Source organism: Pundamilia nyererei, unplaced genomic scaffold (genome assembly GCF_000239375.1).
Source record: "Pundamilia nyererei isolate P.nyererei 1_Seehausen unplaced genomic scaffold, PunNye1.0 scaffold00175, whole genome shotgun sequence".
Taxonomy (NCBI): Eukaryota; Metazoa; Chordata; class Actinopteri; order Cichliformes; family Cichlidae; genus Pundamilia; species Pundamilia nyererei.
Genome location: NW_005187576.1, coordinates 1,256,100 through 1,270,752, shown reverse-complemented (window position 1 = coordinate 1,270,752; position 14,653 = coordinate 1,256,100). Strand labels below are relative to the sequence as shown.

General features: G+C 41.6%; 1 protein-coding gene across 1 annotated transcript in view; it reads right to left on the bottom strand.

Annotated features, from left to right (window-relative positions):
* Nucleotides 1-6: 6 nt before the first annotated feature.
* trappc10 (trafficking protein particle complex subunit 10) overlaps nucleotides 7-14,653 on the bottom strand; it is a 22,499-nt gene continuing 7,852 nt past the window's right edge. Inside the window, exons 4-23 of the mRNA XM_005746239.1 lie at nucleotides 11,287-11,486; nucleotides 10,333-10,528; nucleotides 10,100-10,211; nucleotides 9,713-9,960; nucleotides 9,467-9,613; nucleotides 7,978-8,092; nucleotides 7,595-7,671; nucleotides 7,300-7,391; nucleotides 6,665-6,805; nucleotides 6,139-6,248; nucleotides 5,498-6,030; nucleotides 5,268-5,409; nucleotides 4,847-5,005; nucleotides 4,303-4,532; nucleotides 3,758-3,858; nucleotides 3,501-3,624; nucleotides 2,990-3,154; nucleotides 2,579-2,759; nucleotides 1,913-2,107; nucleotides 7-1,300 (exon numbers count right to left, since the gene is read on the bottom strand). Of these exons, the coding sequence (XP_005746296.1) occupies nucleotides 1,053-1,300; nucleotides 1,913-2,107; nucleotides 2,579-2,759; nucleotides 2,990-3,154; nucleotides 3,501-3,624; nucleotides 3,758-3,858; nucleotides 4,303-4,532; nucleotides 4,847-5,005; nucleotides 5,268-5,409; nucleotides 5,498-6,030; nucleotides 6,139-6,248; nucleotides 6,665-6,805; nucleotides 7,300-7,391; nucleotides 7,595-7,671; nucleotides 7,978-8,092; nucleotides 9,467-9,613; nucleotides 9,713-9,960; nucleotides 10,100-10,211; nucleotides 10,333-10,528; nucleotides 11,287-11,486 (3,516 nt within the window). The 3' untranslated portion in view covers nucleotides 7-1,052. The remainder of the gene's footprint in view (nucleotides 1,301-1,912; nucleotides 2,108-2,578; nucleotides 2,760-2,989; nucleotides 3,155-3,500; nucleotides 3,625-3,757; nucleotides 3,859-4,302; nucleotides 4,533-4,846; nucleotides 5,006-5,267; nucleotides 5,410-5,497; nucleotides 6,031-6,138; nucleotides 6,249-6,664; nucleotides 6,806-7,299; nucleotides 7,392-7,594; nucleotides 7,672-7,977; nucleotides 8,093-9,466; nucleotides 9,614-9,712; nucleotides 9,961-10,099; nucleotides 10,212-10,332; nucleotides 10,529-11,286; nucleotides 11,487-14,653) is intronic.

Genomic DNA, 14,653 nt, shown 5'->3' with positions numbered 1-14,653 from the left:
ACAATCGGAGCCTTTCGTGTCATTGCCGGGTTTATATTTGAGAGTTTCATTCTTATGTTTTCGTTTGAGTCAGAAAACATAAGGCTTTGTCTTTGTTAAAAATAAATAGAAGTTCTTTAGCACATCTATGTGCATTTTTGGAGACGTGAACATTTTAAAGATCTTTATACCCAAGAGTAGAAATACTAAAGCCTGTACTTAGAATCCTGTGCAGCACATTTAATCTATACTATGGAAAGAAGAGCAACACGTTCAGACATTTGAACAGGTAACCTGGGTTATTTTAGATTCGATTTGTTTTTTACTACTTCTTTGCATCAGCACAGATGGTGCGTTGGTCATTTTCAATAATAACTCTACACTTTCATTTTTGGTGCCTCATGTGTGCTGGACTGACTTTTATCATGCTGAAATCATGTAGTAAACTTGGGGGATTATTATTATTTACCTCAGTACTAGGACAAAGGAGTCTGTTGGGATTATAAGATACGTCTCCAAAGACACATCAGAGTTCAATGACTCAAAAACAAGCAAAAATCTCAAATATAACAACAAAAAAAGATGACTACTGAAGAGGCACACAACAGCTGGACACACTCAGTTGTTACAGTACTTGAGTAGATGGTCAAGGCGTACACACATCTAGGGCTTTGGTGCATCACGGGACAATCAGGAGTGCTTTTTTTTCCTTCTTCAGTTCGAAATAGTACGACAGGCACCGATCTCACTGATCAGTCCGTATATATATATATTTATTTATTTATATATATATATTTATACCTATAAATCCATTCAATGAGCTATGTACAAAGTATGGCAAAGAAAAATCTTTATTTAAACTTAATCAGCAGATGTCATTGGCTCTTCACTGGCTAGTCCGTAACATCTGCAGTGGGTTTCATGCTTAGGAGTGAGTCCATACCGACAACCTGCAGCCGCAGAAATGGACTCATGGACCCGAGTCGTCCCAGATTTAAAACAATCTCAGTAGAGTCCATCCAGGCCACAGGTTCAGTCCTACGTGAAGGTTGTTGGTGACGCTGTCACCAGGGTCATGTGGCATTGACCTCCATGATGTGGTCGTCAGTAGCTGGCAGCACCAGGACCTGGCATGCATGGCTGTGGTTGAACACCTGTCCAGGGCTGAAAGGCTCGAGTCGTGGCATGGCCACGCCTTTCTGCTGCTGGTCGCCGCTGCCCACAGAGTGGACGCTACCCCGGCTGCGGATGCTTGCTGTGTCTCCCTGATCATCCAGCGTCTTGTCCAGCAGGGATAGGCTGTCGTTCTCCACGCAACTGTCTGAAAGCGCCAAGGAATAAACAAATTACTGATTGTCCAAATGACAAAGAAGAAGAAGAAGAAAAGCATTTTGTACCGGAACGTTATTTCTAAGATCTGGGGATGAACTGCTAACAGGCCAGCAGATCAAACAGAGTGTGTAAAACAAATCTATTCAAAAAAATACAAAATAAAAAAAATAAATCCTCTCCTTTTCAGTGTGAATGAAAACACGGTTCCACTGCAATCATTTGCTACATTTTAATGTGATGCTGCTTTTATGTTAAAATGATGAAACTATGCTAATGATACTAGTGTGAGTGGTGACACACTAACGGTGGTCAAATACAAGGCGGCATGGACTGTCATATTCAAACTTAGGAGCACCTTCTGAAAAACCCCACAGGAATCACCAGAGGGCGTCACCAATCCACACAATGTGCTGCATTGTGGCGTCACACAACACAAAGGTAATTCTAAGGTAACTAAAGCACAACCTGAGCAACTGCATGGAACAAACAAAGCAACTCCTAACTAGTGAGGCTGAGTAACTAATAAGCTTTGCTGCTGCACACTCTGAACTTCCCTTATGAATAAACATCTACAAAGGCTTGAAGGTTTAGCAGGTCTCACCGGGGTCTGGCTGAATGGCCACTGCTGCAGTGTGAGGCAGGTACTTCAGCACTTTGATCTTGGGGAAGGGAAGGTGTCCAGCAAACAGAGGCATCACCTCGATCTGGACTTTGTGGGTGGCGTTGGCCGTCATTGGCATGAGCACCATCCCTGAACTCTTCCCACACACCGCCCAGTTACTGCTGCTGTCAGCCACTGTGGACATGCATGCAAACACAACTATTAAAATTGTTTCACATTATCGAAATCAAACAAAATCAAACAGACTATTTGTTGCCTTAAATTATTTTGCCTTGTTTGTGTCTGGCCATGTGCAAAAAGGAGTCTGAAGAATAGTTTGAAGAGATGGTTTTGCTTGGAGTGCCTGGCTCTTATACATATGCACATCTGAACAAAAGCAAGTCGATCTATAAAGTGATAAATCCACCGCTTCAGCTAATATCTTGGTATTTGTGAAAAGTGATATTAACTCTTACAGAACTACAGTTTTTGGCAAGCAGCTGATTTTAGGCACCAGCATTTCTACGTTGAGTGTTGTGTGAAATTAATGCCATTTTTATATTCTTCAGCCAAATATTCCTCTCAAATAACTGACCGGTCTACTAAAAATCTGATTTAATTAAAAAAAGAAAAAAAAAAAGACAGAAAGGGGAGCTGATAGCATACCTTCATACATGAGCTTGGTGGTTTTGGGGCCATCGGTCTCAGTCTTGCTGTCCTCTGCAATCTCTCCCTCTGCTGGTTCAGTCAGTCGTGTTATACACACCTCAAGTCCACAGAGGACGCCAGAGCGGCAGCGCTGCTCACCAGCAGGAGGGAAGATTTCTGCTTTCACGCTGTACAATGTCTGATGACATGAATTAGAGGTTATCAGTGGGTGGGAGAGTTAATGATAATGGCTAACTTAACTGCAACTAAACTCCTACAATGAGCTATCCATACAAAGTAGCCACTTGCAAACAGAATTTGCTCAGATGTTTTAAAAGTCTTGATATTTAACGTTCTGACAACACAATCACTGCTTCACTTACGCATTTAGATGAAAAGGACCTAAATCTGGAGTTTAAGTGGACTTACAGTGACTCTCTCAAGCTGGAACTGGTAGTGGAAAGGTTTGTAGGCAGAAATGTCTTGGCTGAGCGGAGAAAAGTTGGCAGAGAAAACACACTGGAGACAGGAGGGCAGGTCGTCCTTCCACCTCACCTCCCACAAGCAGAACACACTGTGCTTACAGCACAGAAGCTAGACACACAAAATACACACCAGACATCAGTGCGAGTCCATGGATGATGTAGCTCTGATGTTTCAAATCGACATCTAAGATGGAAAATGTATTATGACATTGTCTATCCTGATGTAAAGGAATCTGAAAACACTCTGGGGCTCCGTCCACAATGACAAGAAGTTTCCAGACAAATTAACACCAAGATGCAAAATCAAGAATAAAATAAGCAAAACAGTGCACACAGCCTATAAATCCATCTTTAACCCAAAATATTACAGAAGGCATTCACCATATTTTAAAACTGGTGTCATTATTTAAAATAAAGGAAGATGTTTGTTAGGCTTTTTACCCCTTTCTGCTCACCTGTTGTGTTTTAGTGTTAAGAGACTGGAGCTCCAGCGATGCGTGCTGCTTCTCTGTCAGCTTCACTTCTGCCAGCGTAAAATTAACATCTGACACATTCTGCACACACACCTGGATGTACTTCCTGTGGGATCACGTCCAACAGGTCACAGGTCAGACAGGTTTGGAAAGGTAGTGGTAAAGACTGTTAATAAGTTAAATCTAAACTTTCATCTTTTCCAACAATAAAAACTAATTAAAAAGAGGAAGAGACTTGCCTGTTACCAGCAGAAAGCAAAGAGTGTTTGGTCTTGAAAGGGATGTAGAAGGTAAGGGCAAGCAGTGTGGAGTAGATCGACCACGGACAGTCGATAGACATCTGTGTACACACACAAGTTTACGTTTCTCAGACTATCAGCTATCTGGCAAATATGTATTTGGTTGATGACTAACAATCGTATTCTTTACAATTTATGTCAGCTAACTATTTGAAATAGTCAATTGTTTATCTTAAAAAAGAAAGAAAAACAAAACTACAATATCTTTGGGCCCAAAGTGAGGTCATCAAATATCAAGTATAAAACCTCCACCACACAAAAACATCAATTCTAATGTGAAAGCATTAAAGTAGCAAACCCTCACGATAACTTAAAACATTTATTAGAATATTAGTCATTAATCATCTTATGAACAACTGATCGATTGATCACTAGAAAACATAATCCACACTATACACAGGTACCACCCACAGCTTGAAAACCAGTGATATGTAGCATGCTTCGTCACTCACATCTCCCTCACAGAAACATGTCTTGTGTCTCACCCTCTGATCGATGGCGGTCATCGGTGTGTCGGGATGACTGTAGCTCCGTGGTCGATGGCGGACCTCCCCATTAGTCAGCCTCTCATTGGCGGGCCGGTCAGCCCCGGACGGGATTATGCACAAAACCTCCAGCTGAAACTCCAGAGTGTGGTAGGGAGGGGCCGGAGGAAGGCTGATGCTCGTCACCTTTTCAGACGACTGAATGGACAAAGTGCTTTCACCCACCAACTCTGAACACAAGAGGGGGACAGAAAAGATGGCCGCGTGAAGCTTAGAGCTCCGTATCTATGAGTTTGTTTATGGGCACAACTCAGTTCTGAACCGATACATGAACACCAAGATTCTGTGCAAACCTCACCCACCCACACAGCTGCACAGTGGAGATCCATACAGTTCAGACGACATTACTCAAATAACAGGTGAGATAATCTAAGCAGTTTGGCATGGAAAGAATGACAGCAGTAAAGTGGACTGTCAGGAAAGATCACTGCTCCAAATGACTATCTTAAAAGAATCATTTCTTATATTCAGTGTAGTTACTGACCAGAAGTAGGGCTACTGATTCGGGCGGTGCAGCTGGTGGAGGGCAGGATGGGCATTGTTTCTGTGTTGCTGAGCTGCAGGGCATCTCCTTTCTTCACAGTGTAGTGACCCGTCAGCAGAGTAAACTTCACCTTCTGAGGCAGACCAGCTAACAGTGGCTCTGAAAACACAGACACAACTACAGTGACGCACACATGCTGCACTGGCTTATGGGTAAGTGGAATATTTATAGTCTGATCAGCTCAAACGAGCTGGTAAAACTTATTTAACTTTCTTTAAGCTATTGAGCTGTTAAAATTAAAAGTTAAAGTATTTTTCTGAACTAATCATTTATTAGAATTTATCAACCTCAAACTCTTTATGCTTATATGGTCATAATTACAGAAAACTATCTGATTTTAATCAAATAAAAGTATTCAGACCTGAGAGAGGCTCCACGGTGAGCTGGGGCTCCTGAGAATATACTTCATATTGGGCCGACGGGTAGATATGAGGCAGGATAAACTGCACCTCACCGACTGTGGCACACAGCTGACGAAGTGTGTAAGTACCTGGCTGTCCACTCTACAATGCAAACCAGAGGCACAAATGAGAGTGTGAGGGGGGGGAAGTTAAAGGGACATTTTATGACCGAAGGAAGGTCGCATCTTACTGGTGCCGTGAACGTGATGCTGTTGTTCCCAGGCTCTAATGTTACATCCTGCACCTTCAGCATTTGGGCTCCTTCCTTAATTCCAACAGTAGGGGGGCTGATACAGTTAGGCGTGTCTGGGGGTGAGTTGCTGTCATGACGACGCATGAGCAGGTGAGTGTTTTTACATATCACTCCTGTAGAGTTGAGAGAATTGTCCGAAGGACTCCTGTCCTGAATCTCATCCAGCTCTAATGAAGGCCCGGCGCCTGCGGAGGATGGAGGACCCGCTGATGAGTTACTCTGTCTAAACACTACTGTCCCTGGGTGCGTTTGTCTCTGAGCTCCCTTTGACCTCCCATGAGTCCCTCCATGATCCACCTCAAAGTGAATGCTGGCGACTAGTTGCTGGATGCGCACCGATACGGGCATCAAGCACCGCAGAGTGAGCTCCACCTGCAGGACAGCTCCAGAGTGCACCGAGGCTGCTGCTGGATGGAACTTTAACTGTGTGAGCTGTGCAAACACGCCCATGCTGAGGGTAACTTTGTGAGCTGAGAGCAAGAAGTAGAAAAAAAAACATGTTAATGATGTGCACATTTTTGTAAATTATAAATACAAAGTGGATTCCAGCTGATTGGGAGTTAAACAGAAGTTCTTACACTGGTCTCCAGACTTGCCAGTAAAGCTCAGAATTTCCTGACAAAAGTGTTTCCTCTCGTCCGTCGTCAGATTTACATCACCAGCCAACAAAGCACTGGTTTGTAAGTAGCTGTGGGGGGTTGTAAAGGAAACCAAATAATTCATTTCACTACTTCAAAAACAACTTTTGGAAGAACAAAACAGGAACCCCTACTTTACCTTCAAGGCCAAACCGAACCAGACAAGGTTTCACATCATCAGCGGCTCAGCCTATTTTAACCCTGACTGATGACAATACTAGACTAACTTATAGGAGGGCATGTAAATATTTTGATGCCATAACAACCGACTTTATATTATAAAGAAACTAAAGGACATATTTTTAAAGTACTAACTTTGACCAGTGCAACCATTTTTATGAATAGTAAAGTAGGAAAGTAATAAATGTGCTTCAGTGTTTAGTACTGTGAAGTAATGTTAAATCTTGGCACCACTGTGATGTTTTAATATTTGCCCGTTAATTAGTCTCATGGCTCTGAAGGATACTCTTCAGTTTTGCTCAGCAGCTTCTGACACTCAGCAACCTGTCTCCTGGTGTGAGTCACAGGGAGGCTCCACCCCTCTGACACGTATGACTTCAGAGCTTCCTGTAAGAAGGTTTCCGCCCGCTCAGGATCTCCCTTCCTCCTGTGTTACATAAAAAAGACATAAACAAATCATCTTGTTCCTCTTCATTATAGAAAATGATAGAGATCATCATCATCATTATTATTATTATTATTGTCATCATCATAGATTTTTATATATTTGTGAAGAAATTCTTTTCTTTTTTTCCTTTTGTACACTGATAAAGTTATTTTGCAGGTTATAATGTATGAAATTACATGCAAATACTGCCCACTCACTTATTCTCTATTGGCTGGCATGACATCAAATATGAGCCAGTAGCAGATGGACAGCCTATTTCTGGCATCATAAGTATTTGGTTTTTGACTATTAAGTTAGACCTCATATAGTTATGCTCAATATAATTGATGTCACTTAATTCCTCTCAATTATCTTCAGTCCTGTGTGGGTATTTATAGGCTCTAACTGGGAAACAGTTCTATAGTAGAAGCCTAATCAACCTGAAAAACTCAAACAGACCTGCCTATTAAACCAACAGCTTAACTCTTCCTTACATGTAGAACTCAGCCAGACTTTTTCCCACCAGTCTGGCAGACCGAAGCCGGCCGATGGCCTGGTACATTTCCATAGCAGCATGAGAAAGTTCCTGATGCAAGAAGGAGCCAACAAGGTGGTAGAAGAGAAAGATCATCAAATGAGCTGTTGCTGCTGAAGCTTTCAGGACATTACATCATTAAAAAAAATGATGATTAAAAAAAATTGCATAACAGTTGAAAGAATGCGTCTTAACTTCCTTCTTAGTAAACCAATGAAATAAAATATCAAACTGTGGCAATATGTGTGGCTTACAAGATAGTGCCTTTCAAACGCTTCGACAGACGACAAAGCTTCTTTCAGCTTTTTGTACGGGCTCTGCAAACTGTTGACTGTGGAGGAAGACAAAGGAGATTTTAAAAACACATGCGGTTATTTATTCCCTTTCAAATAAGAGAGGCAGTGAAGAGTAAAGTCTAACCCTGAGGGTTCAGGCACACCATGGTGACTTAAGAGAGCTGCCATAGATCAAAGCGGCACTGTGCCTGTGTGTGCTGCACTGCAGAGACTACAACTAATAGCCATGTTTTTGGGAACAGCCTGTACTTTTAATCTAAAAAAAAGTGACAAACTGAAAAAATAAATAAATAAATCAGGTGGTCATTACTGCCCAGCAAAGGTAGAATGTGAAAACTTACCAGTCTCAGGCCTCTCGTCCCCGAGCCCAGCCAGCAGATCTACAGTCCTGTTCAGGTCCTCAGAATTGGGTCCATTTTTTGACACTAAGCCACAGAGTTCCCCCAGAGACTTGAGCTGCAGAACGCAGAGAGAACACTCATTGGAAAAAGGCCATTTTATGTTCATAATACCTACTTCTTGGTGTTTAAATTATTACATAAAAGGTTAAGCACATTTCTTCATTCGACAGAAATAGACTGCAAAGCATTGGCAAAGATGTTTTGGAAAAATACAGACAAGTAACCTTTTTAGTGCTCTTGTATCTAGAAACTTATTAAAGTATTGGCAGGGGCGATGGCCTCCTAGTAGGCTTTGTAAGCTCCCAAAAGACGCAGGAATAAGAACAGAAGATGGCAGCACTGCATGTACAAGGATGCCAGCTGCCGTTAAACCCCGAAGAAGAAGAAGCTGTGTCCCAGAATCCATAGCGCCCTGCTCAGTTTCCAACAATGGCGGCAGCTAGTTAGTTTTAATATTACTCTTATTATTCTTTCTGGGTCACAAAATAAACGTTTAACATATTTTCAGGCGAGAATGTAGCTGTATAAACCTCAAATATCTGCTCAGTTTATCAGGACACCACATATTTTCAAAAGCGCTCCGACGTTGTCAGAGACGTCTGTTACCCACTAGCTCGATAGCTAGCGGGGGCAAGGCTCACTAGAGCCGTGAGAACACCGGACTCCCGGCAAATCGTTTTCAAACCCACCGCCGTCTTTCGCTACTCGGGTTAAACATGATATATAAGTCACTTAGACAACTTAAAAATTTTATTGTTTGGCTTTTTTAGTGTTTTATTTGTTCCTGAGTAAATCGGTTTGGCTGAGATTAAAGTTATAGTTTTTACACAGCTGAATAAAGTCAATCAGACAGCTGATTATCAGAAGTGTGAGATGTTCGAGAATATACTCCTGTGTCCTGTTATATTTTAGATAGCAAGGAGTTTATTAAATTTCACAGAAACAATCTGCAAATTTCATTAAAATTTAATAAACTGTCATCTTGTCTTTATTTTTAGTTAGCACATACCTTGAACAGTTAAAGCTGTAAGCTAATGATAGTTATATAAGAGCAGATGCTGCTGGTGCAATAAGCTGTAGTTTTACGTCCAATGGATGATGATCTGATTAGTCGACTAATCGCAAAAATAATCGGTGACTAGTCGACTATCAAAATAATCGTTTGTGGCAGCCCTACCTCCTACCCCTCAGCCTCCTAGCAAATACACCTATGGTATCCATTTGAAGCATTTGTGAGATACTGCATTTAAAAACCTGCTGCCCCGTAGGCTGGCGACCTTACCCCTTCAGCCTTTTTTAGGGCTGAGGGGTAAGGTCCAACAGATCTGTTGGAAGCTTAAAGGTGCTGCTAATGGGTTTCTTAAGTTATTAAAGCCCAAGCTTAAAAAAAGCAAGACTTTTGTTTTTTTTTTTATTTTGTGTGTGGTACCTTGTCTGTAGCATACGCCCAGAGACCAACAGTATGGGAGCAGTTTGCAGCTAACTGGGCTGGATCACAGCAGCCCTCGATCCTGTGCAGAACCTCCAAGCAGCTGAGAAACACCCAACAGTCCAGGGCTCCCTCAAGGACCTGCACCTGAGTAACATAAGAAAGCATTTTAAGATAAGTAATGAAGTACATTTTGTAGAAAGAGAGGATGAAAGGCCACTTTCATGTACGATCTGTGTTTATTACCTCCAGCAGGCGGAGCTCCTGTACACAGTTGTGGAGCAGCTCCAGCGCTCTCTGCGTGACCTCCCAGGGTCTCTGGAGGAAGATTAGTAAAGTGCACTGGCGAGAGAACAGGTAGCTTCTCAGGTCTAAGAGACTGGCCTCTCCACGCTGGATGCTGTCCCTCTTCTCCATGTCAATGGGTCGCCGAAGCAACAAGCCACTCCAGTTACGCACTGGGGCGCAGAAGGAGCCGAGCCAGTTAGCAGTATCTGTGAAAGAAACCGATTAGCACGACCAAAAACAAAACTAGCGCGTACCTTTGATAATAGAAACAAAAATGCAAACAGTGTTTCTTTTAATTAACAGAGACAAACTGAAACAAAGCATAATAATGAGGTGATTACGTACCTCCCGCTCCAAAGTTAAGGACATACTGGGTAAAAAGAGCATCCAGCTCATCATACTGGACCAAGGCGTCCTCAAACTGCTGCAGCATTTCAAAAACAAAGGCCAGCTCCTCCTGCACGACACACACATAAGACAAAACTGGAAATCAACACTTGGCTCCTGTAACCTTCTAGGACAGAGTTCAAGGACAGGATAACACACAGGCCTACATTCTGGCGCTTCTTTCCATGTACCTGGACCATGAAGTATTCACAGAAGCTCCAGCCCGGCTGGGTGCGCTTCTCTCGTAGTGTGCGCATTTCATCTTCGAAGCGGCCCAGGTTCTTGGTGAAGGACATGAGGAGGAGAGTTCGCAGCTTTAGCAGCAAGGAATTCCAGGATTCCTGAGATCGAGATGAGTCCTTCAGAGGATCAGACAGAACTACACACCTGGATGAAAAGACAAAAGTCTTTCATAAGGAAGATTCAATCCACAAGGCAGCTTAGATTTAGCAAGCACTGATTACAGAACCTGCTTTGAGACACCATGTGAAAGAAAGCAATGAATTACTATTATTTCACTTTTTTAAATAAAAGTGAAAATGTTTTTAAATTAAGTGAATAAAATGATTAAAACATAAAGCAGTCTGTGGGTTTCTAATTGTGAAATTCATCCTAATAGTTCAGCTAAAATTGGCATTTGTAAAAGTTTAAATTTCAACTCAGACTCTTCATGTCATCCGTTTGGACATCAGTAAACTGCAACATCCAGAGAACCTCTACGATAGACTTTCAGAGAATGTCTCTAAATTCTAACATCGAGCACATTTACATCTGTTTTGTACATTGTAAGTGTAGAAATAACTTATAGTACACTTTCTCTCCCTAGACTGCATCACGCTCTGCATTCATCACTACCCACCGCTAGAGATTCACAAACTGTGTGTTTTGGGATAAAAAGAACGGCTCTCATGACGTTTTTCAGAAACATAACATCAAACAATCGTTACAAAAATCAAATAATCATTTCAGACTTACACATCACATTTCAAATTACTCTGTAGAACAATTACCTTTGACAGTTACTCCAGAAAAAGAAGAAACTTGGGACTAATAAAGCATTGTAAAGGGAGTCAGTGTGTTACACATCGTCCTGTCTTTCTAATTTCATCCAAATGAGTTTGTTTAAACAGGAGGAGCCTGCTAACCTGTCACTCTGCTTGTTGCAGAAGTCACTGCGGATCTTGTCCACAATGGATGAGCGAGGCAGGATGTTTGTCTTGTTCTTCTTCTTGGTATCATTGGTCTCCACCACAATGATGACCCAGTCTGATGAGCCGTGGGTCCTCAGGCTGTTCTGCCAGCGCATCATGTCCTCCTTCACGGAGCTCTTATACATTTCTGTATCCTACAATAAAGCACATCATTTTGCTTAGTCAGGCATTTTATGAAGACTTAGTACTGGCTGCCAAAATATGAAAGAAAACTGGTGCTGGTTTAAAAACAATTAGTCATCAACCCAGACATTGATGTGACTTAGTTAAAGTTATTTCATTTTTATAATGCAATTAATTACCTTTTTGCATAGTGGTATATATGCACATATGCCTGTTCAACTGCTCGTTAATGGAAATAACTACTCAGCCAATCACATGGCAGCAACTCAATACATTTAGACACGGTCAAGACAACCCGCTGAAGCATCACAATAGGGAAGAAAGGTGACTTCAGTGATGTTGAATGAGGCATGGTAGTGAACCTAGTGAAAGTGGGCTCTCTGGTTGATGCTAGAGGGCTGAATAGAATAGCCACAGAGTAACTCAAATAGCCACTTATTAAAATCATGGTATGGAAAGCAGTTTGCTTAGAGAGACTAGAAAATAGACGACTGGAAAAATGCTGCCTGGTCTGCTGAGTCTCGATTGTTGCCAAGATTCAGATACTAGTCTGTGGCAACAACACAAAAACACAGATCCGTCCTGCTTTGTATCAACAGTTTAGGCTGGTAATGGTATAACGGTGTGGGGGGTGTCTTCTGAAACACTTTGGGCCCCTAATCATTGTGTAAATGCCACAGGCTGCCTGAGTATTGTTGCCAACCATCTCTATCCCTATGTAAGCACACTGTACAGTCTTCTGATGCTTGCAACAGGATAGCACACCAGGTCACAAAACTTGAACTGGTTTTGGAACTTTACAATTTGTTCACTCCACAGTCACCAGATCTCAATCCAATAGAGCACCTTTGGGATGTGGATGGAACGGGAGATTCACATCACGGCAGCCAACAAATCTGCAGCAACTGTGTGACGCCATCATGCCAATATTCCAGAGTATTAGCAAGGTGTACCTGGGAAATATACAACATCCACACAACTGCAAATAGCTCATTTCGTTGCACATGTTTTGGCTTGAGTATCATCACAGTGCACTATATACCTGCGGTTTATTCCATCCTAGACGTTGGCCAATTTTTTGCCAACACTACACCACAGCAGTACAAACATATTAATTTCATTACAGCTGTACTTTACATAATCAGGATCAATAAAATTTTAACTCATCAGATTGTAACTAAAGAGCAAATGAAGAAAAACATGCTTCCTCTTTAAGAGCATTTTGTACCCAGTGAGAATATTTCAACATCAAAGCATATCAGGAAACTGAAACTACAGAAAGAATGCTGGCCAGCGAGTTTATATTGACAATAACTAAACCTCTGTATCTGTGGGGTACTGATGTGGATGTTGTGACTGGGATTTGCCGAGTGGCTTGCTCTAAATGAATCCCGCTCGAGGGTGGTGTTTGTTTTAAATTGGCTGGAAATGAGAAGAGGTGGGCTATAATATGATTAGTCAGTTATTATATAACAGTCACCCGCCAGAAAGAAAAAACTGAAGTCCTGGTATTACACAATGTTTTGGAAGTTAACTTTTAGTCAGTCAGGATGTATTTGTCCTAAAGTGACACAAGTTACCAGAAAATAACTCCATCTAGCCTTTATGATGTTTTATTTATTTATAAATAAAAAAAAGGTTTTCTTTCTTTTAAAATGTAGCTATGGGATTCCCATATATTCCCTTTTCAATTATAGCGGCAGATTACTTCAGCCTGACAGTCCTGTGACTGAAGAGGCTGACCTCACTAGACAAGAATGGCACTGCCTCCAACAGTCGGCTAATTGCTTGGCAGTTTTGTCATCCCACAAGCTGAGTGTGAACAATTTTATTTAAGCCGCAAAGTAAAGCCTGCATTTTACATTACTCGCTTACAAAATGCAGATGTCTAATGTGCAGGAGGACACGCAGTACTTAGCCAGCATCCTCATTACCTCCATATTCAGCTTTGTTTCACTTGTTAGAACTTAGTTCTTCTTTCAAACAAACAAACAAACAAACAAACAAACAAACAAACAAACAAACAAACAAACAAGCAAACAAAATAAGCTTTTGAAAGTGTACTGCTTCTGTGTTTGGTTTCTGTACTAATAGTGACAAAGTGACTCAAGGAAACTGCAAAAGAAGCACCTTGGGGTTTAAAAAGCCTTTGTTTCTTTACTTAAACAAATTAAGCAATTCCATTCATGTGGTGTGTGCGTGTGCTTGGACAGCAGCAAGTTGAATATCACATACATTATTCAACTTTTCATTAAGAGCTGAGCACCTTTGCAAGCATGACGCTTTGAGGAAAAACACAGTTCTGGGACACGGAATTAAGAAATGCTCTCAAATCAAAAGACCTTGCTCTTGAATAAAGATGGGACTAAACTCACACACACTTTGCAAAGCTGTTTGTCAAGGAGGCATTGGTTTGCTTGCTTTTACAAATAAGAAAGCATTCAGGTTTTACAAAGGCAGTCTTTAACGCAGGTATACTACACCCACAGTCCTTAGGAAATGTCATGAGTCATGAGCTGATGACTGCACTTCCTTAAACTAACCAACTGCTCAGTCAGCACCAGCAGCAGGTTCCTGCTTCTCTTGTTTTTCTCCCATCTGCTTTTGCTTTTGTCAAGTTCAGTTTAGCCTGGCTGCGGATGAGCGAAAGCCATCCGTGTAATAACAGATAATTGCTGAGAAAGGCTCTGCAAACGAGATACACTTGATGATGGGTTGTTCAAAGCTTTGTGTTTATATGGAAAACAACATACATGTGGCTGTCAGCCTTGATGGACGTCACGTTTCCATATCTTGCACTCAGCCACCTTTCACCTCTTTTAAAAAGACCCACCTTTGAAAGTGTTCCCACTGCATTGGTTTCTTCACAAACTGCTGGTAACGTGATCACATAGCCACTTCTATTTTAACTCGCAGTTAAGACCCAGAGCTGCAATATTCACCTGAACGACAGGTGTGCAATACCGCCACATCAGCACTGACATACGAAGACAATAAGTGAAAACCAGAAGCAAAGACATAAGACCAAGTGTCATGCCGGTATAACTTCTGTACTGATACACAATTGTATGCTCACGTCTTCAACACAACTCAAGTGCAGTAGAACAGTACGCTACGTAGGGCTGAACGATTATGGAAAATAATCTAATTGCGATTTTTTGCCCCAATATTGCGATTG